Below are 22,704 nucleotides of genomic sequence, written 5' to 3'. Positions count from 1 at the left end.
CTATTGTGACATGAGAAAAGAGAACGAGCAAATCAGAGAATCTAAAACCAGCAAATAATCAACAGAGCTCCCGATTAAATTTAAGGTGATCAATTAATCAAAACAATTTTGCTTTTTTACCCTTAAAATAACATTAATTTCACCCATTAATAATAAAGCAATTTTGGTATTTTTCTGGGTTTTTAAGAGGACTTTCCACTGGGTTTTCTTCCTGGTTTAAGGGCTTGAATTTTACCCAGTCACATAAAGCCTCTTCTCATTTTATACTCCCCAAATTTTCTATCAGTGAAAATTCAGAAATCGCTTTAATATTAATCACTGCAGACAAAATTAAGATTCATTAATTAGCCCTAAATCTGGAGTCATCCCTGTAACCAAGTAACAAAGCCACCTCACATAATGTGAACCTTAATTAAGTGACTTAAAGGCAGAAATTCATCAGTTTTTAATTTTCATCTGTAAATTACAAATTAAAATTCTTTAATACTTGCAGGAGATGTACAGGAGCTAACAGTTTCCCTCTGCTTCCAGTCTTTGCGCTAAGCTAGGCTAACCAGGCCACATTAATGAAACTGAAGTCATCTTCATGAGTCTGAGGAAGAAACTGAACCAGAGGTTTTCACTCAGTGTCTGTCTGTTGCTTTTATTCATGCCTTTATCATTTCCACAAAAAACAGTCAAGTGGAAGACACTGTATCTGTTGCCAGGAGCGACAGGGCGTCTCCAAGCCCTGAGAGTCACAGCAGTATGTAAGATTTATTTATATCATGTTCATTTAAGTGTCATGTGGATTCATTACTGAATAACAATGGAAGAAAAATTGAAGTTTGTAGTTTAAATGCTTACCACTGAAATTTTTATGATGGCACGTTAAAGTAAGACTGACAAGCTTTTTGACTAAATTAGACAATTTAACACCTGAAATCTCTGATTTATCATAAATCTGATGACAAAGTTTGTAATGTTTGTGTGTATAATGTTTTTAGAGGAACATTTTGATAACCATACAACAGTGAAAGGATGCTGCTGTCTGTCAGCGGCTACGTCCATTGGTGATGTCACAGTGCACAACAAACCCTGGAGTACACATCTGCATCACCGCATCCTGGGGAAACTGCTACCATATCCATAAATCCTGATTTCAAACTGAGCAGAGCTTTGATTAGACAGAAGCACTGACAACATTTATGTGCAGGACCTTTAAACCTGGATTCACCTGGATTTCATGAACTAACGTAAAAAAGAACTCATAATGTACTTTCACTGACACAAAGTGAAGCAAAGAAAATAACTTTAAAGTCATTTGTAAAGTGTTTGCAATGTTAATATTAGGGAACCCTTCACTTTAAGTCCCTCTATTTAGCAAAAAGCAGTAATCAAATATTTAATAAAAGCATCCAAACAGACTGGGATGTAGCTGCGAGCAGCTATAAGAACATGTGTAAGTGTTTATTAATGTTAGTTAGAGCTGGTAACAAGCAGCTGCATCACAGTCTGTTAGAGACCAGTTACTGCATCTGTATATTCTGGTTATTGATAAATGAAGCAATTATTATATGATCATATTGTGATTATTGGATAAACAGGGGGACCTAAAGTGTCAGGTTTTTTAATCTGTTGTTGATCATTTTTTAAATGTTAAATATTAATATACATTTCTTAAAGTTTGTAATTTTACTCAAACAAACCAACTACAGTGATCAGAATCGATAAGCAGTCTTATCCCAAAAAGGCAAACTGCACTGAAAGGCCAAAAGCATGTGGACAGGGCTGTGCTTTTCTCTTTGTTCGGTGCTCTTGTTCCACTGAATGAAAATCTTAGTGCTACAGGACACGTTGGTGTCTCAGATGACAGGATCAAATCCCTGCAGCTCCCTCAACATCTGGTGGAAAGACTGAAACCAGACGAGTGGAGGCCGTCAGCTGATTATAGCACTTGATGTCTCAATCACACTGTAACATATGGAGGGGGTGTTCAGCCGTCCACATACTTTTGACCACATGCGGTGCCTAATAAGCTATAATTTTTGCTCTGATAGTGCACTGATGACGGCAGATGTTGATGAGATTGTAGAAGGACCAGTGTCACACTCTCCATGTGCAAAAGAACAGCGACTCAGTGGCTAACAGCTAACCAGTCTTTTACCACAGTGGAAATGCTAAGCTAACGTGTGCAACAGCTTCAAAGATCTCAGCTCTTCATCAACGCTTCCCTTTTGTTTTTCTGGATTATAAACAGGAGCTTTTCATCCATGACTCGAACGTCCCTCAGTCCTCAGTCCCCTCAGAGTCAGGCTGTGTTAACGAGCGCAGACTGGATTTAAATCTGACTTCATCACCACCAAGCTTTTGTTTTCGATTCAGAATCAGTGGCAGGTCCAACAGAGTCTCTCAACCTTCTCTGACTTATGACACCGCGTCCAAATGTTACACTCGTCTTAAATCTCCACAGTTTGGATGGATCAGTAATGAAAACCTGCACAGGCATGATCACCGTGATGAGGTCGACAGTTGTGGTTCAGACTGAAATGTCTCAACATCTATTTAATGGACTTTCACAACATTCAGACATTCATGTTCCCACAAGATGAACTGTAAGCTGCAGCTATTGATTAATTTCATTATCATGTAATATTGATCAATTGCTTGGTACACGAAATGTCATGAAAAAGTGAAAATGTCCATCTTTGTTTCCCAGAATCCACGGTGGTCAAATCAAATGCTGTTTTGTCCAACCAACGTAAAAATCCACAGAGCTTCCTGCTTTTTGTGAGCAGGGTCCATAGAAGAAATCTGCACCTATTCTGAGGCCTTAACAGCGTAGTGTAACAACATAGAGCGACGAGACAAAGAGGAGAGGAACTGAGAGGAAACCAACAGAGAATCTCATCACAACCTTCAGGGAGCAGAGATCAGGCTCCAACATACATCAACACGTCAGATGTTTCTCATGACCCCATCTGCACATCGAGAGGCCCCACATGTAGCCCTGAGCCCAAGGTTGAGAAACTCTGCTCATGCTGGCCATGCAGAGGTTTTCAATGTGTCAGACATCAGTGGTTTCACCCACCTGTGTGTGTGTGTGTGTGTGTGTGTGTGTGTGTGTGTGTGTGTGTGTGTGTGTGTGTGTGTGTGTGTGTGTGTGCGTGTGTGCGTTGGCACCGTCTCATGCTGTTCCTTTTTTTTGCATGTTTTGAAGGCATCACACGCTTCCCGTCTCTCAGATCATGAACTGTCACATGTCACAGGAGCTCCTGTGTTCATGTGTGTGCGTGTGCAGGTAATTCATATGTGTGTGTGCATGCAGGTGCGTGTGTGTGCATGTGGTAGTGTGTGTGTTATGACAGGATGTCCAGTGTGACAGTTCCTCTCTGTTTCTTCAGGATAGCGACGGCCTGCTCGTGTGTCGCCCCCTGCAGACTCTCTCCGTTCACCGACAGGATCTGATCGCCTCGCTTCAGGCGCCCGTCCACTGCCGCCGCTCCCTGAAACGCACATGGACATGGGATGATGGTGCTATCCATTAAAAAACAAACAAACAAAACACACCATGCGAGTGCCCCCACGAGACAGTAACATTCATTACACACCACGAGTCCCGGTGAGTTTTAAACATCAGTGCATTAAGCGCTGTTCACACCTGTTTATCTGGTTATGTGGAGAGCGCTCGACACATCTGGCCTGAAACTTTATCGATGCTGAGACAAATTGGGTCATATGAAGCAGACTGACGAAATAACACGCTCAGTTATTTTAGTTATTTCAAAAAACAACTAAAAGGAGCAGGTGGAGCCTGTTGACCTGTCTCTGTATGAAGTTCAAAGAGGTTCTGACCTTGCTGAAGACGGTCTTGACGTAGATCGGCAGGTCTCCATGTGGACTGCCAAATCCTCCCACGATGCTGAAGCCGAGTCCCTCAGAGCCTTTCTCCAGACTGATGCTGCGGGGCCGCGGACCCCTGGAGGGGAGGGGGGGGGGTCAGATGCAGGTTAATACTACCTGTCATGACATACTGTACACCTCTGTGTGTGTGTGTGTGTGTGTGTGTGGACTCACTCTGGCTCTGCTGTGAGTGAGTCAGTGTTGGCTGACAGACTGCAGCTGTTGGACAAACTCTCCACCTGAGTGGTGATGGCACTGATGTTGGTGTCTGCAACCACCTGAGACACACACACACATTGAGACATGTTACATGGATCAGTTAACTGGTCCCGGTTAGTCCTCCTCAACCTGTGCAGACAGTTATATGATGTGTGGAGGACGATGCTGCGGTGACGACGTCAGAAAGGAAATCAAATCCAACATTAACACAAATACAGTTCATTCAGCTTTAAACAGTTCGTTTGGATCTGTGACTACAACCGTCAGAGTAACGTGTGAACACTCAGTTCAATCAGGGAAAATGTAGGATCCAGTGTTTTTGGACTGAAAGTCAGGATAATAACTTTCTGGGCAAAACAAACAAACTTAAAGAAACAAACTAAAGGAGAGACCCACTGAAAACACCTGGTGACAGTCAGTGTGTTATCTCAGTGAGACAGTGTGTTCAGATACAGGAAGGAAAAGAGACACTGAAAGGTCACAAAGAGGAGTGTGAGTGTGTGTGTGTGTGTGTGTGTGTGTGTTTGTCTGCTGCAGGCTGATAAAAGCTTTATTAGCATAAAGGCCAGTCCTGCATGTCACAGGCAACCTGCTGGACCACGCTGATAACACAGACAGACACAGACAGACAGACAGACAGACAGACAGACACACACACACACACACACACACACACAATCAAGAACAACTATAATAATAATAATAAAAATAACAGGTGTTCCTGTACCTGCAGGCTGATGTTTCCGTAGCTGTTCTTCAGCATGGTGACGACCTCACTGTGTGACAGACCATCCACAGACTGACCGTTGATACTGGCGATCCGGTCCCCCACCTGAACACACACAGCTCTGTTAGACCAACAGACACATGTACAAACTAACACACTATGATTCATCGCTCCTCATACCTTGAGCCGATGCGTCTTGGCGGCGACTCCGTTGGCCTGAATCATGGCGATGAAGATGGGGATGTCACCCAGGGGGCTGCCCTTCCCCCCTGCTATACTCACCCCGAGGGAGTCATTGACACCCTGAGAGGGGGAGAGACAAAGAGGGGAGGGGGGAGAAAGGGTTGTGTGAGGTTGTGTGGACTTTCTGAAGGACTCAGTTTAACACAAAGATTTGAAAAGTCTGAACCAATTCTGTCTGCTGCTGACATCATCAGGTACAGAGGTCAGAGGTCAGACCACCTGCTGACTGACTCCAGTTAGACCAAACATTAACATGAGCTGTGTGTGTGTGTGTGTGTGAGGACTTTACCCTTGTGATCTCCACTGTACGGATGCCTGCATCTACCCCTGCACAAACACGCACACATGCACACGCACACGCACACACACACACACACACACACAAAAGAGAAAAATGAGCTTGATTAAAATTAACCAGTGAGAATTAAAAGCTGATTTCTGTCTGGTGAAAACACCAGAAAAAGCTGTGATTGATCATTTCAGTTCTAATCAAAGTTATCAATATCAGTTATCGATTTCTGGATTATTTATTCTGCAGCCAGTCAGGTGTTCTCTACCTGTGCTGTGAGCAGAGGAGGAAGTGATGTCAGGTGTGGATTTCATGTTGTTGTTGTTGAGGGGCCCAGGGGAGGTCGTGGTTGGAGGGTTGGAGGTCGGGGGGTCGGACGAGGTTGGAGTCTGTGTGAGGGGCGGGGCCACAACACCTGAGCTGTTCCCACTCACATGACTCATCTGAAAGAAATGGAGAGAGTGTTTATGTACATCCTTTCATCTGGGAGCGCACACATACACGCGTGTACACACACACACACACACACACGCACGCACGCACACACACACCTGGCTTCCCTGTGAGTTGCGTCTGGATGAGATCCAGGATGCAGCTTTGAGTCGGCCGAGCTCCAGCAGAACTGGACCCCGAGCACACTGCAAAACACACACGCACATACACACACGCACGCACGCACACACACACGCACACACACACACACACATTAGAGTCTGTGTATGTGTTAACACCACATGGTTTTACATGTCAGTCAGTCAGTGGGGTCACTTCATCAGGAACCAGCAACAGACTCTGAACAAACCACAACAACCATGGATAAAAGTCTTGTGTGCGTGCGTGTGTGTGTGTGTTACCTTCAGTATGGCAGCCACAGTTTCCTGGGAGGCGTGTTTCGTATCGTCTCCATTGACTGACAGAATCTGATCTCCCTGCATCAGACGACCGTCCAGCTCAGCAGCGCCCCCTCTGACCACCTCAGAGATAAACACACCACTGCCACTCCTAACACACAGACACAGACACACACACACACACACATAGTTGTATTATTTTCATGCAGCAGTAACAGAGAGTGTCTGCAGGTGGTGCAGGTGTATTTGTGTCTTGGTTGTATTGCTGTTTAAGGTGCACCTCTTCCCCACGATGCTGAGTCCCAGCCCTCTGCCGCTCTTCTTCTGCAGTTCCACCTTAAAGATGTCCAGGTTCTCCTCGTCTCGGTACTGAGCCTCGTCCCTCAGCACTGTCAGACAAACCTTCGCCGGTGTCTGACGCAGGGCGGCGATCGCCTCCTCGTGGGACGCACCGCGTAGATCCAAACCATTTACCTGAACACACACACACACAAGCATCAGAAGTTAATGAATGATCAGTGTCTGTCCAGCAGAGGGAGACATTGTCTGCACTGCTCAGGCTGTGATGAATGAGTTTAATCTGTCCATCTGTCCTGCAGCAGGATGCAGTGAAGATCATATCAGAGCCACTGATCCATCTGTGCTGCAGCGAGTCTGTGAGTGTATAACAGAATCAAATCAGATCAATCAATATTTACACTGGACACTACTTATATCAGTATAATTCTGTATTACTGCTTGTACATAGCTGAATACCCAGCAGCAGTATTACAGCTTTAACAGAACTAGTTACAGTAGTAACACTAGTAAATGAGTATTAGCAGTAAAGTGGTGACAAGTGTAATTTCACATAATAACACAGCAGCAGTAAGAACAGTGCTTCCATCAGTGGCCTGAGTGCGAACCTCGAGTATCTGGTCTCCGGCCCACAGTCGCCCGTCCCTGGCTGCAGCTCCCTCCTCATAAACCTCATGGATCATGATGGCATCCTGGTGGAGAGACAAAGACAAACAATGAGAGAGAGAGAGAGAAGGTACAGTGCAGAAGTACTTGGACAGTTACAGATTTTTTGGCTGTATCTCCCACTCAGGTCTTTGTGCACTGACGTAACCCTGCTCAGATTAAAGCTGAGACTTGGCTCTTTAATGTAAAATCATCATTTTACTTCAGACTGAATGTGATGAACTAAATGTGAGATTGTACATCAGCTGTGTGTGTGTGTGTGTGTGTGTGTGTTTCTGCTGATGAACTGTTACTGAGCTTCTGTTTTATGAAGCATTCATCAGCAGAAACTGGGAGACTGAGCAGTGTGATGCTGATGAAGCTCTCTCTCCTTCTCTCTGGTCCAGTTCAGTGAATACGGTCCTGGTTTCACTGCTCAGGCTGCTGAAGACTTGGTTTTAATCCTTAATGTACAACATGTAGAATTTTGAGAGTTTAAGATCATTTCTGTGACATTTTATGTACGATCCCTGATGACTGAGGGACATGTGATCAGTGTCTCAGCATCCAGGCGTCAAACAACAGGCCACCTGATGTTTTGTTTTGATTAATTGTGACTTTTATATTTTCATTTTTGCTGCGAGTTTCCTATTGAAGTTGTGTGTGTGTGTGTGTGTGTGTGTGTGTGTGTGTGTGTAAGTACCAGCTGTGTGTCTCTTCCTCCCACTATACTGAGTCCCAGTCCTGATCGACCTTTACAGATCTCCAACACCGTCTCCTGACCAGGAACCACTGCACAGCATGACGGGTCTGGGAGGGAGATAATCAGTGTAACTGACTTCATATCAGAGTGGTGATGATGCTTTGATGTTTGACCAGCTTCATCTGTGTGTGTCTCCACCTCAGGACGTGTTTGTGTGTTTGTACCTCTGTTGGCGGTTTGCAGGTCGGGGCTGATCAGAGGAGGAGATGCTGCTGTCTGTTTACTGGAGCTGCTGTATGACCTGCAGGACTGGAACCATACACATACACACAGATCAGATTAGCTGTTTCACTATGATTATTTGTCTGAAGATGTAAGTTCAGTGATTTTGTTGCTACCTGCTGCTCCAGCAAGGCCCCCGGGGCCTGCAGCTCATTTTCTGGAGACTCTGCAAGTTTTGGCTTCTGCAGGACACACACACACACACACACACATATACATACATACACACACACACACACACACACACAGACTGGGTCAAGGAGAAGTGTTCATGTCCTGGTTCGGTCAGTAGAAGCAGGTTTATGGGATCTTTGGAACAAAACACTGAGGGAGAGTCTGTTTGTCATTAAAGTGACTGATGATTCCTACGATCAGCCAATGACCTGATTGTATAAGATCGCCTGATTACAACAAACAGGAAGTACAGCTGTACTCAGAGTAAAGTTCATCTGATGCTACGATGCAAATTTCTGACAAAGTAACCAGGTGAACTTTAAACTGTTTCCTGTTGAACTCACACTGACACACACCGGTGAGCAAAGGTAACATGTTTCACTCACTCACTCACTCACTCAGCACATGCATGTCTATGGCTGAATATTACAGTCCAGCATGAAACGTCCAGTAGTGGTCAGACCAGGTCTCAAAGCTCTGAGGCAACATTTTTTCATGCATGTTTGAATAAGCACAAAGTCCATAGACAGTCATTTGAATCATTGTCAACTTGAGCTACTGGTTGTTGATGATTCCCAGTTTCATTATGTCCATAAAAATGTGGACATTCAAATAAAACTTAAACATAATGACCCTTTTTCTTCATCACCTTTTAAGTCTGTGTTTAAACCTTGTTACTCACATAAACACCTGCATGTGAACTGACAGAGGTTCAGTATTTTCTCCTGTCCAATGTTGGACATGGAGGACAAAGTCTTCTACACATCAGGTCACATGAAGCAAAAGCTTCCGGCTTCAGGAAATATTCAGAACTCTTCACTTTACCATCAATCTATGTTAAATAATCCATAATGACAGAGTGAAAACAGTCACTCAGACTCTCTGCTGTGGCTCCAAACTGTGCTCAGCTGTTTCCTGTTTGCTTCAATTATCCTTGACACGTGTCTAGAACCTGACTGTAGTCCACCTGTGACAATCTGAACTGATGGGGACTAGTGTAGAAAGACACACACCTGTGTAAAGAAGGTCCCACAGTGAACTGAGTGGACTGAGTGGTGACAGACTTTAACTGGATCATCTGATTAATGACGGTTCCTGACAGACCCTGACAGTGTAACGCTGTGAGTGACACAGGTGTTCAGAGCTCAGTACCTTCCTGAAGGTGTCGGCCTCTCTCAGACTCTGGGGAGCACTGTTGCTGCTTCTGTTCCTGTTGTTCTGCTCAGCTTCATCGCTCGTCTTGTCCTGACGAACAGATCACAGATCAGTTTACACATGTTCTACTACCAACACATTCTCAGGTCTCTTTGTAGCAGGTTCAGACTGACCAGTGTGTCCAGAGACGGGTGGAGCGTCAGGCTGTCAGGGGGTCGGGGTCCATCTGTGGTGTTGGGGACAGCGGGAGTAGCTGGAGGTATACACTGCATAACACACACACACACACACACACACACACTTGTACATCTGACCGTCCTCCACCCTCCAACTTGTCCACATATTACATTTAGTCATATATCTGTATCTGTGTGTGTATGTTTGTATTGAACTGTGTGTTGTTACCTCAGGGCTGACGGGGCTCAGGACAGGGGGAGGAGGGGGAGTTGGGAAGGGGGGGACTGCCATTTGGTTTATAGCGTCTTCATTTCTATGGGGGGGCAGGGGGGATGGAGACGGGGGGGGGGGGGGGGGGGGGGGGGGGGGGAGAGAGAAAAAAGAAACATTTTCATCTCTTCAGTCTATTATTCATGCACGCACGCACGCACACACACCTCCAGTCTAACATATGTCAGCTGGATGTTCCTGTCAGATGGATGTGGATCAGATGTGGATCAGAGCTGCAGCCTGCAGTGGCTCCTCTGCACTGCAGACACGCAGCTGCAGTAACAGTAACAGTGTTTGTTCTTGATACAAAAGCAGTGTCAACATAAACTGGACAAAGTGACAGACTGCAGTGATGTTCTTTTGAATGAGGAACATTCTCCTGACTGTCGCTGTTCTGAATAATGTTCACGGTGCTGCTTTACAGTGATAGGCCACCACAAGCCACCGTCACCAAGCATGTTCTAATGAGCTGATTGGTCGGCAGGCCGCACAGACAGGGAGGTTTCCACAGAGGTACCATCAGCTCTTAGCACGGTCCCTGTGGAAACATGCCATCTCTGCTGCAGGTGTGCACACAGCTGATTAAAGGTAATGGAATATAACAGTGTAATATAGCAGCCTCTTCCTCCCTCCCCTCCGCCTCTCCCTCCTCCCATATCCTGCCTCCCAGCAGCTGGTGACTCACTAAAAGCTCCTGATGGGAACATCACCGTAATCTAAACTCTCACTAACAGTCAAACATCGGTCTGCTGGAAACAGCTCTGCCGGGCCCCACTGAAGGGGGATTGTGGGGGAAATTAGATTTAATCATATCAGCATCTCAACAACTACAACAAAAGCCTCCTGGGTAACGGAGCAGAAAACCGCTAAACCAACAACACACCCCCAAAGTCTGCTGCCGGACACCGGGGAGGAGGCCAGGAGGGAGAGGATACCTGGAGCCGAGCACCCGGGACATCTGCTACATGGCAGCATATGGTACGAATCCACCATCAGGACACTTGAAACCCACCACGGAGCCGTCTGAAGCCGGCTCGTTTGATTTGAGGCATCAGCACTAAATGGAGCCATCTGTGGAGCTTCCAGATGAACATCACACCAGACCAAAACACTGCAGTCACAGTGAGAGTGAGCAAGGTCCTCACTGTGTTTTTATATTTACTCTGGAGCTCAGAGCTCCTGTCAATCCAACCGTGAGGGCGGAACTGAGATCCACCCAAACATTTCAGCATCAATCAACATGAGCACCTGCGTGTGATGGTTAAGGTCAGGTCACTAAAATACAGATAATACTGATCAGAGCAGTAACACACTGAGGGCTTTCAGTTCACATTATCACATTTGATAAAAACAGGTCTTTTCTGTTCGTGCCTCTTCGTGCTGTGTTTACTGTCAGCAGACAGGAAGTGGAAAAGCCTGTCGATGCTGTCAGGAGGTGTTCACATCTGTGCTGACATCTTGTGTTTGGATGAGGAAGGAAATCAGGGCTGAGATGATGCACTGAGCTGTTCTCCATCAAAAGACTATGATTATAGATATTATCTATTGTTCTGTCTCAAGATACCATCTCCAGTCTCTCAGTCTGATAAAAATGTTCCCTTGTAAAAGCATAAATGGTCAGATAATGAGCTCCTTGTCTTCACATCAAATCCAGTAAAAAACAGACATTAAAGACTTAAATTAAAGATGAAACGGAAAGAAAAGGAGAAGAGTTCACCAGCAGAAGCAGATAGAAGCCGTCAGTCTGCAGCTTCTGGGCCATCACACACCTGAGCAGGTGATGTAGTTTTACATCCACACTTCAAATCAGCTTTGAACCTTAGACGATACAGTTCAACCTGTTTCCACCTCATCACAGTAAAGTCCTGGAAATCAGGCTGAATGATCTGTGTTAGTGTTAGATAGTTAAACCTGTACTTTAGGTGTGTGAAACTTTCAGTTCTCTGTGGCTGTTTTCAGTCTCCGTTCTGCGGAACTTCTTCAGTACAATGATTGTTTGTTCGGAAAGTGAACATCATCGCACAGTAAGTCAGACATCCTGCCGGCAGGGTGACAGTTAACCGTTTCTGTTTCCATGGCGATGAGCTGCGAGGCTCCCAACCCCGCCGACATACCATTGCTCATTGCAGAGGCGACCTTTATCCAGAGATAAATCATTTAGCAGAGGCCCGTGGACATGACTTTAACGAGATTTTGTCACCTGGCTGAACACGGCGAGAGCGGCCGTGTCCTCCTGCCCCGATGCCTCGACTGGATTCAATCAGCAGCCGCCAGAAAAAAAGAAACACATCATCACCACAAGAGAAAAGAGTGCAGTGAACTCCAGGTGAGATCCACCATGGACTGAACACAAGCTGCAGAAATCTGACATACAGAGGGAATCATGGGAAGCAAGACACGGTCTGGGTTCAGACCTAATCAGAGATCAGCTCCACCTGATTGTGTTCAGAGCGGAGTCTTTAGTCTGCTGAGTACAGGAGCTCAGGGAGGCTGTGAGCACTGGATGCTCCTAAAAACCTACAATCTGTTCTTAAACTGCGTTCTGAAAATTTAATGATTCATTTACTTAAACTGAATAATTTATCTAATCCACGTTTTAATAAAACGGGAGATTAAATTTAAGGATTAATGTCTATAGTTGAAGTTAATTTAATTTAATTTAATAATTCATACAAAGCTACATGATCCTCTCTGGGAAACCTTCATCAGGATATAAATTCAGAACCAATGGTTTCTTTCTTCTGTCGTTTGATGAACGATATGTGAGAAACTGACCTGGAACTGTGTGGATGTGTGTCTTTGCTTTTACAGCCATGTTTCTCAAACAGCAGGTGGAATCTGACATAAGGTCGAGGAGTTTTACCTCTAAAACCTGTTGGATTCATTCTGCATTCATCTTCAGAGAGAGGGGCTGAGTGTCAGACACGAGTCAAACCCTGCTGATGTGAACAGTATCTGACCGTAGTGTCTGCACACAGCTGAAGACTCAATTCTGCTGAGTCACTTCTATAAAACACTCCACCGCTGCCTTTTCCATCCAGGAGCAGCTTGAACAAAGCTCAGGGAGGGTTTAACATTTCTAACATAACAGCTGTGACACTTGAGTTGAGTCCTTTGGACTCAGCTGTGAGGTCTTGTCTCCCCAGAACTATGACAAATAAATATACACTTCACTTCAGAGGCCAGATGAGTCCAGGACAAGGTTTTTACCCCATGTGTTCGGTTCAAACTTGGGGGGGAGCATCGGCCGTGGATCCTGTCGTCCCACCCCTTTCCATCTCTGTCAGGATGTGACAGACAGCAGTGGTGTCGATCAGACCCGTCAGACAAACACAGCTTGATGCTGATATCGCTCCACTATTAAAAGACTTTACATCCAACATGTGTCAACTAAATGTTGGTGAAGGAGATGATCAGCTGCGCCTTGGGCACTAACCAGGACATTCTGCTTCCTTGACTGCTGGTAAATGCAGATCGTGATGATAAATGATGACAAACGTCAAAAACAAAAACTAAAGTTGCATCATCTCAAGAGTTTTCAGCAGCACTGACTAGAAGATGACTCCTGATGTGACGCTTACAGCTCAGTTAACAGCTGTAATGACCTGTTGTGATGGTGATTTATATTACGCGTTGACATGCGGGCGTCTCATGAGCACCTTCATCCTGACGCCTCAACACAACAAACAGCCCATCAGTCAGAGAGACGCAGGTCTTTAGCAGAGTCTCATTTTGGACTGACACACTCATCTGTCTCCATTCGTCAGACGGAGGACGCACAGAAGCTGCAGGGCTCGTTACAGACTCAACAAATACTCATTCTGATGAGTCATCTATTGTTGTCAGAGCAGGAATGTGTACTGCAAAGTATGCGAGCACTGCATCACTGCATTCTTCTACTGTAACCATGAAAAAACATATTGTACAACATTTTTACAAAAAAAAGTTTGAAAAGTCGGAAATCCATGCACTTTATCATATACTATATACTATCATGTACTTTATCATCTATCTATCTATCTATCTATCTATCTATGGACATGTCAAACGTCTTCTCTGCTGTAAAACAGACAGAGTGAAGGCCGCTTTACTGCACATGGACCAACCATCATCATCTCACAGAAACGAGTCCTGGTGAATATCTTTGCCTCCCTCTGTGAGGTGACTCAGATTTGATGTTTTCTCAGCTGCAATAATCTGCATGAAGTAACATCTATCTGGTTCACATCTGCATCACATGAGCTACACACTCAAATCCCCAGGTATAAGACAACCTACATACATGCGAGGGGGATCCACTGGCGCCTGCTGTCTGACTGATCCTAACAGACTCTCATCCTGTCTCTTATTAAATGAACAGTCAGTCTTTACTGCAAAGTTATAAATATTCATGTCAGTCTCTATCTAAGACAAACATCAGATCCTGAAGCAATGAAACATCAGATTTTAATCACAGGGAATGTCAAATATCTTTTTTCAATCAGCTTCCTGTTTATTTTGTTTGGCAAAAACAAGCAAAAGGGACAAAAGTCAGAGTTAAAAGAGAGGAAACACTGTACTGAGGTTCATCAGTGGAAATAAGAAACTGACTGATCACAAGTTCAACATATCAGTGATGGCGTGGTGATGACGTGTCTGTGCTGAGTTCACTGATGTTTCTGCTGAAAACGTGAACACCAACATCACGTCAGTGGAGCTTTAACGCTGCTTAACATGTGGTCTGTTGACCAGTTTTTTATACTATTGTCAAAGATAACTTTCCCAGACTTTCTTATATCAGAGCTAAAATCTGCTTTTCAATTTCTGCTTCACACACTGAGCTGATGAAAGTCACACACATCACACACACTCACCTGGAATCATCCTCAAACCTCTACCTTGTGTTTAATGTTTTCTGGCTTTTGATGATGTGATTCATGCTGCTGTTTCCAGTTAAGCCTCTGTTACATGCCTGGATCTGCGGTGTTCAGTTCTACAGTGTTTTTACTACAATATTACAATATTCTGTAGTAAAATATGAATATGAAAGGCGAACCTCAGGGCAGAAAGGTTCATCCAGTTCGGACTGCACCACCTGCTGCTTGTTTAGATTGCTGCTCTGAGAGCGGGGTGATAACTGGAGCAGACTCAGATGAGCGGTTCATCTATGAGTGTATATGAACAGTAAAAACACTGTTCACAGGGTGTGTCCCCCCCCAGACCCTGTGGAAATCATGCCCATGGATAAACTGTGCAGGTAAAAAGAAGGAGAAACTTGAGTGTCCTTGTCCTCCCTGTCTCGTGCGTGGTAGCAGAGTCCCCGGTCAGCCTGCGGTTTAAATTCAGTCTGACACAGAGGCTAACCCGGCCTGACATGAGAGGCTTTGGCCTTAATGAGACCTTGGTAAAATATACCACACCTGCTCGCTTCAAAGCTGCAAATCAATCCCTGCAGCAGAAAGCTCATTTCTGCAGTGGAGGGGGAGGAGGAGGGCCCACAGAGTTTAATCTTCTGTTGCAGAGATTCCCCGTCCACGGCTCCGCTCACGTCTCAAAGGACTTGTCTTTTAAAGTGAAGGACTGTCTCCTCCTGCTGGCTTTCATCAACTCCAAATTCAGCGGCGTCTTAAACCGAGAGCTTTGTGGCAGTTTGACGCCAAACACTAAGCTTAGTCTCAGCTGCCTGTGATTCTTCCTTCAGATCAGACGGCAGGTTTTAATTTGGACTTTGAAGTTTCAGGAAGCTGCTGTCTGTAGCTCAGAGTCCCAGCCTGTTTCCTATGAGTCAAGGTTAATACTTCCAGCACGGAGAAATCTGTCTGAGTGCATCATGTTCTACAGATGCTCAGTGAAAGCTCAATGACAGGTTACAGCCCGAGACACAATCTTGACACAATCTGACTGTTGTTCCAGCTGTTTGCTTCTGCACAGTGTGTGGTCTTTGCCTGCAAGGATATCTGCGTGTGTCTATGTGACTTACAATTTCCTGAACTGGTGGGGTCCAGGGAATCCGTCTTCTCAAGCTTTAAAAATGACCTTAGTCTAGTTGGAGATGGCAACAACATTTTGTCTCTTCTTCCAGAGCTTGCTGAGTGTTAGTCAGTGTGGACCAGAATTAGTTCCCACGTGAAAAAACAGAGTTTACCTTCAGTAAACAGAACGTTAACAGCTCCTGTCCATCAGTGCAGCAGTTCCAAACCAGTGACGGGATGTGAGTCTCACTGCCTGTGGATTCAAACAAAACCAGGACCAGTGTCCAAACCTCCACAGGACACCTTTAATTTTGTTAATGAAAACTGTGATGAAATATATTCATTCATTCATTTCTTCCATCACATTCATCTGAAGCACACTGAGGCCTTAACTGACCAACTGACTCCTTCAGGCTCTAAATCTAATGAGCCTGGAACGATGCAGGGGCAGAATCCATGAGTGAAAAACCATCAGACCTGAGGACACAGTGATTCATGGGACATTGCTGTGACCCTGAAATGAGAACGAGGACATAAAAGAGCCAGGGAGAGGACTGTCGATGATACTGGAGAAGAGTGTTTCTCTAAACAGGCAGAGGCACAGAGCGATGTGTTCAGGGAAGAAGAGAACGTGAAGTGTTTCTGAAAAGAGAAACTCTCTTTTCAATTATCACCAAACCTGCTGCCGTCAACAAAAGTCCCTGAGCCGATGGAGCCAACGGAGCTGATAGAGCCGATGGAGCCGATGATGAGCTGAAGAGATCTGTGCTTTTTCCTCCACAGTGATTTTACTTATTTGGTCAGAACTTCCTTTTCTTTGAACACAATATAGATCCCAGCCTTTTACACAGTAGTGAAAAGTGTGTTTACATCCCTGAAAACATCTTATTCAGCCAGCAGAGAGCTGCTGGACTGGCTGCCAGACGCTCCACCACCAGCTCCGTCTTCATTCCCTCAGTGAATCCTCTACCTTTATTGCCACCGATTCTCTGGATTTGATTAAATGAAACTGTATTGATCCTCGTGCTGAAATTGGGTCATTGCAGCAGCAGCAGAGACCAGGGTGTAGACAAGAAAAGAACTAATGAGAAAGCACTGAAAACCAATGAGACAGGTAAAATCACACCTTCCATAGGGAGAAACTGATGCTGCAGCATCTGGAAGCTTCATGAAGTCTCAGATATGTCAGGTCACACCTCACACAAACTGTGACTTTAGTTTTGTGTGTGAACTCAGGTTCTGGGTCTCAGGCTGTGTCGAGGGCTGAGAACCTGATCCTGCCACAGGTTCAGGCCAGCTCATTATTGATAGGTGGGGTGGGGGTCTTCCTCCTCATATAACTCCACTGAGATTCATCCAAATAGCATCATTCCCAGGCACCCCCCTAACCCCACCCCCACAGCCAAACACAGGCCATGACTTTAAACAGATGCATGAGCTTGTTTTAAATTCCCAGCATGCCTTGCAGACCTACCTGAGTACGATGAGCTTCACCCTGGAGGCGGCGCTCTTAATGATGGCCGAGGCGTTCTGGTGACTCCGCCCATAAAGAATCTGGTTGTTAATCTGCCACAACAACAGAGAGACGCTGTTTGTTTATTTTATTTACACAAATAAAAATATACATTCAGCAGAAATCAAAAACATCATCACATTAAAACCACAGATCTCTAAATAATGTCAGCACGTTTCAGTTCATTTACTCAAACACTGTACTTAAACATAATTTTGAGATATTTTTCCTTTTCCTTTATTTTTCTACTCTGACTCCAGCTCAGAGGAAAAGATCACAGGCTCCAGACTAACTTCATCATTTATGATACAGGCTGAACTCGGTGACCACTTCATTCTCCTCTGATGAGTGATTCCTCTCATCTGACCTCCCTGAGCCTAATTATCATCATGAACCCGTATGAACGTGACCACACAAAACTTTATCTCACAAAAAATGGCTTTGCCAGGACCTCAGACCTCACCAGGACCAGGATCATAGAGGTTACAAAAATACGTATGTGCACACACACACACCCACACACACACACGCACACAGAGACAGACACACACATTTAATTGAGACAGGCATTAATTGAAAGGTCATTGAGCTGCCAGGCTGTAAACTAGTTCAGTTAGAAGCTACCAGCAGCACCAAATGTTGAATCAATAACTCATCTACACACACAGACACGTACACAAAACCAAAATGAATCAGTACAAGAGTCTTGTTTCTAATTTCTTTTTCTTTGTGTTTTTACTTGAATTTTCTGTTCTGTTTTTATTATACATGAACCTCATGTCAACATGTCAACTGTGTGTGTGGGCATTCTCCTTTTGTTTATATGGATTTTTGCACTAATGTGTCTGTGTGTGTCTTTCATTTATGCAAATGGTTGTGAGTGTGTGTTTCTGTGTGTGTGTGTGTGTGTGGTATAATTGTCCAGCCTTTCCTCAGCTGAGCATCAATTTTTCATGGAGCCTCTGACACTGCTGTAATGAGGAGGAGGGGGCGAGCGAGGCAGAGACACAAATGGAGAGAGAGATGGTGCGTGCTGCTGTCCTCCTCGCCACACACACACACACACACACGCACGCACGCACGCACGCACTCGCTAGTATAATGACTTCCTAGAGATGTTGTGATGTTGTCTCATCTACAGCTGTGACGTGAGGCAGTGTGATGTCGTGGTTTGTTGTGATTTAATACTGTGTGTAATGTAAAGTGATCTGGTCTAATTTAATATTCCATTATGTGACGCTGTCAGCAGTTGCCTGTGGCAATTATTGATTAGCTCATTGATAGAAAATTCATGGGAACTATTCTGAGAATCATTCCAGGTCAGTTTTGCAGCATGAACTGTGTCATAATAAAATAAAATAGTTATAATTTCTTCGTTTACAGTTTCTGTTTTGGTTACATGATTCATTCATTCATAAGAACATAAAACACTCAGAGACATGGTGTCAGCAGGAGCCGTGTGATATGTGATATATACAGATGTGATGGAACATCAGATATTCTAATGTAGTGCAACACAGTGTAGAGACAATCATCTGAATGTTTCTCACCTCCAGCAGTTCGTCTCCGACCCGGATGCGTCCGTCTCGAGCCGCCGGTCCTCCAGGATGGAGTCCCACCACGAAGATGCTGAGGCGGGAACGATCCCTGTTTCCCGCCAGGCTGAGACCCAAACCCTGCCGCTCCTTCTCCAGCTCCACGCACAGCAGCTCCCCCCGCAGGTCTCCATAACGCTCACACCAACGCTCTGCAGCAGAAATTGAAGAGGGGGTGTTAAATTTATGCCCCAGGGAAGGTTCAGCGGAAAATGAGTGGAGCTCAGTTACGGATCTAGCTGGGAGGAAACAGGCTGGACAGAGGGATATTTATCTGGGATGGACAGGTCAGTGGATGTCAGAGACCAGTTTGTGAGGTGAGGTGTTTCAACCCCACCCCAGGTCAATGTACGCTGCAACATCTGTGCCTCAAAAACAAGTAATACAAGTTTAAAATCCAGTCACGTTTCTGAAATTGAGTTCGGAGGTGTGGACTGGAGCTACTTTGACTGATGAAAACCACTTGAACTTTTTGAGTTTGCTACACACAAGGAGAATATGCTTATCTGAGCCATGCCTCGCCAAAAAAGGCTTTCAGAGGATCTATGATCAAGAATTGTTAATTTACCTACAGCTGGAAAGGCTTACAAAGTGATTTCCTGTCTTCCTGTTGTGGTTATTTGATCGATCAGTTTTGGTCAAACAGACTAAAGCCAGGGAATTAAAGCCGTGTTTGACTTCCTCACAAGGACATTTTTTCCCTGTTATTTATCCGTTCCTCATATCAGACCATCAGACTGTACCGGAGGTGAGGAGACAAGAAGAGGAGAAGAAGGCAAGAACAAAGAAGAGTAAGGAAACTAAATGAAGAAAGTGGAAGGGAGAAAAAATAAAGAGGAGGAAAAAATGGAGGAGGAGAGGAGAGGAAAAGTGAGAGATGGAGGTAAAGAGAAGACATGAGGAGGAGCCAGAGGGGAGGAGACAGGATAAGAAAATAAACAGGAGTAAGATTTAAGAGGTGAAGGAGAAGAGGTGAGGAGATAATTATAGAAGAGAGAGGGGAAGGAAAGAAGAGGAGACAGGCAGAGAATTAAATCTGGTGTCAAACTAAATGCTGTTTAACAGTCTGTGTAATAAACAACAAACACAGAAAACAGGATTAAATTCAGGTTGATGGAGGATCAGACTGTTAACACAGAAACACAGCAGCTGTCTGACAGATCCTTCAGTACAATTAAAAAAATATTTTCTACTCTCCGTCTCTCAGAGGTCACATGGTTTGTAACCTTTTCCTGAAATAAAAAGCTGAAGACAAGGCGATGGGCCTCTGGTCCTGGAAAGCTGCTGCCCTGAAGATATGAAGCTCTGTGTGTTTTCTAACTGATGGAGGTGATGTGAACACTTTACATCTGCACTAATAAGCTCTGCTCTGGGATTCAAAGGTCACTGCACTAATCTGCACAAACAGAGCTCAAACGGGACAAAGAAAAACACAGTAAATCACCTCAAACTAAAGGAGACACAGAGGACTCAGTCTCAGCCAGAGGACAGAACTGAGTCCAGCCTCCAGATGAACCCAATAGGCCTGACAGAGGCGCTAAGAGTGAGGTTTAATCACATGGCACATGGACATCTGTTTTTATTCTGTATCTGTCTCCATTTGGTCAAACTGTCCCATTAACAGCAGCTGAATCAGCTGCGATCAGCTCCTGTCTGCAGTGAACCCATGGACGAACAGACAACTCTCACTGGATCACTGTGATACTGAAGGAAACTGAAAAACAGCAGGTTTCTGAATGAAGTTCTGCAAGATGGACACCAGAGATGATGATATCCTGAGGAGAAGTCACACTGTATCATATCAACATGTGTTTTGAAGTAGTTTGTTTGCTGCAACAGTTCATCTCACAGTGTGAAGACATTGCGAAGACAACATATGTCTGTGTGTGATTTGTGAATTTACACATTTATAAGCTAATTTTTTTTCCAATCACACTCCAAATGCTAACACTTCATTTGGCACCGAAGCTGTAGCCATCAAGTGACCGTGAGTCCAACAAAGATAGTTTTCAATGAGGAAAAAGGAAGAGGGGGAGGAGGAGGAGGAGTCATGTGAGGTGAGACAACGAAGATACAATCAGAGAGATAATGATGACAAATGTAAAGAGCGATGGAGCAAGAAACTGAGGAGTGAAACAGAGTGAGATTGATGAGGAATGAAGACACACACACACACAGGCACACACGCACACAGGCATCTGGAGGAGTATGACATCGTGGAGAGGTGATGATGATGACGACAGGAAAGACGGAGAAGTCAAAGCAGCGCTTTGGTTTATGGAATTTCCAGATAATTTCCTGGAAACATAGTACCTGCTTCTTATATTTCTGTTTTAAGGGGAAATAATGTTGTAGGTCAGTATAAAATAATAAACAGACGTCAGCATCCATCAGAGAAACAGAAAATTGATGTGATAGAGAAATGTACTCTGAATGCTAGCTAGGTTTGACATCTGTGGTCCGTGAAACTGCTGAGATGGTGAAGTTTTCCAGTTTGAGGTTTGTTTTCTTTGTTGATCCACAGATGATGTGATGCTCGTGGAAAGATGTGGATGAGTTTGATGGAAAATCTGTCGTAACACGGTTAAACAGACAGATTTCATGGGTCAAACGCTCATTTCTGACTTTAGGGCATCTCAGAGGAGAGACAAAGATTTAACTCTTCCACTTCTCAGACTGAGCACTGAGACTGCACAGATCCACATTTAAACATTAACGTGATCAATGCCTTTGTTTAACAGCTGCTCTCTGTTGTAAACAAGTTAGTTTCATGAGTTCAACGTTCGCATATTGACGCTTTCATTGTTTTAGGACACAAAACAAGTGTCTGTGTGTGTGTGTGGCAGGTACAGTTGATGGATTAGACACTGGATGAAGGACACAGAGGAAACAGTGTTAAAGATTCTGCTGCAGCAGTGATGAAGGACTGAAGATGGATCTCTCTTCATTTCACATTAAACTGTGAAGATTTTTTTCTCTTTGACAGAATGAGGTTGATTTAGTTTTTTCTCACAAACAGATCCCTGAAGAGACTGAGACCAAGCCTGGATTTATTCCTCTAACTGGTTTGTCTGTGAAGCTGCAGGCTGATTAAAAACACATGAAACAGCCACAGCGACGCGCTGGGTCCAGGCTCTTTGTAACAGAAATACAGTTTTCAATTACTAATCAGTTTCTTTTTGGACTTTCTGAAACTCTGAAAATGTTCCAAAATAAAAGCCCATCAGGAAATGGAGGAATTGTTCCCTCAGTGCTTTTACCTAAACACTGCAGCTGTCACAGGACGAAAATGTTGATGCAGCCAGGGCCATGACGTGGGCCATGACACTCAGGTCTTTAAACAAAGTCCTGAGTGTTGAGTTTGTGTTTACAACACACCACAGAGAAGAAATCACAACTAAAGACCAGTGAGACAACCAAGCCCTCGTTCTCTCTGCTGTCTGACAGTCTGTGTTATGACTGATCTTCCATCACACACAGCACAGAGGAGCTTTCACTGCTCCTCAGACTGCAGGAAAACACAGCCTCCAGGCCACAGAGACGGTTTGATAAATAACACACACACTAATGTGTGAGCGTGTGTGGAAGAACAGGGCTCCCAGACATGGAAAAGGCTTAAAAGATCAGGTTCTCTGTGTGTTCGTGGGCCTGGTTTGGAGGTCATCACCTAAATATAGTGTTATTCCAGGTAATACTGCAGAAACTGAGAACATACATATGAATGTAAAACA

The 22,704-nt window shown here is 44.6% G+C and overlaps 1 protein-coding gene across 1 annotated transcript in view; it reads right to left on the bottom strand.

The window, feature by feature from the left end:
- Positions 1 to 215: 215 nt before the first annotated feature.
- patj (PATJ crumbs cell polarity complex component) overlaps positions 216 to 22,704 on the bottom strand; it is an 83,434-nt gene continuing 60,945 nt past the window's right edge. The window contains exons 30-48 of the mRNA XM_041041008.1: positions 18,929 to 19,125; positions 17,340 to 17,431; positions 9,873 to 9,957; positions 9,641 to 9,733; positions 9,465 to 9,557; positions 8,255 to 8,320; positions 8,081 to 8,165; positions 7,857 to 7,963; positions 7,117 to 7,200; positions 6,492 to 6,685; positions 6,215 to 6,362; positions 5,912 to 5,998; positions 5,629 to 5,803; positions 5,361 to 5,398; positions 5,009 to 5,131; positions 4,829 to 4,933; positions 4,057 to 4,160; positions 3,835 to 3,958; positions 216 to 3,485 (exon numbers count right to left, since the gene is read on the bottom strand). Coding sequence (XP_040896942.1) covers positions 3,339 to 3,485; positions 3,835 to 3,958; positions 4,057 to 4,160; positions 4,829 to 4,933; positions 5,009 to 5,131; positions 5,361 to 5,398; positions 5,629 to 5,803; positions 5,912 to 5,998; positions 6,215 to 6,362; positions 6,492 to 6,685; positions 7,117 to 7,200; positions 7,857 to 7,963; positions 8,081 to 8,165; positions 8,255 to 8,320; positions 9,465 to 9,557; positions 9,641 to 9,733; positions 9,873 to 9,957; positions 17,340 to 17,431; positions 18,929 to 19,125 — 2,147 coding nt within the window. The 3' untranslated portion in view covers positions 216 to 3,338. The remainder of the gene's footprint in view (positions 3,486 to 3,834; positions 3,959 to 4,056; positions 4,161 to 4,828; positions 4,934 to 5,008; positions 5,132 to 5,360; positions 5,399 to 5,628; positions 5,804 to 5,911; positions 5,999 to 6,214; positions 6,363 to 6,491; positions 6,686 to 7,116; positions 7,201 to 7,856; positions 7,964 to 8,080; positions 8,166 to 8,254; positions 8,321 to 9,464; positions 9,558 to 9,640; positions 9,734 to 9,872; positions 9,958 to 17,339; positions 17,432 to 18,928; positions 19,126 to 22,704) is intronic.

This window comes from Toxotes jaculatrix, chromosome 6, assembly GCF_017976425.1.
Source record: "Toxotes jaculatrix isolate fToxJac2 chromosome 6, fToxJac2.pri, whole genome shotgun sequence".
NCBI lineage: Eukaryota > Metazoa > Chordata > Actinopteri > Toxotidae > Toxotes > Toxotes jaculatrix.
This window is presented reverse-complemented; position numbering and strand designations above follow the sequence as displayed.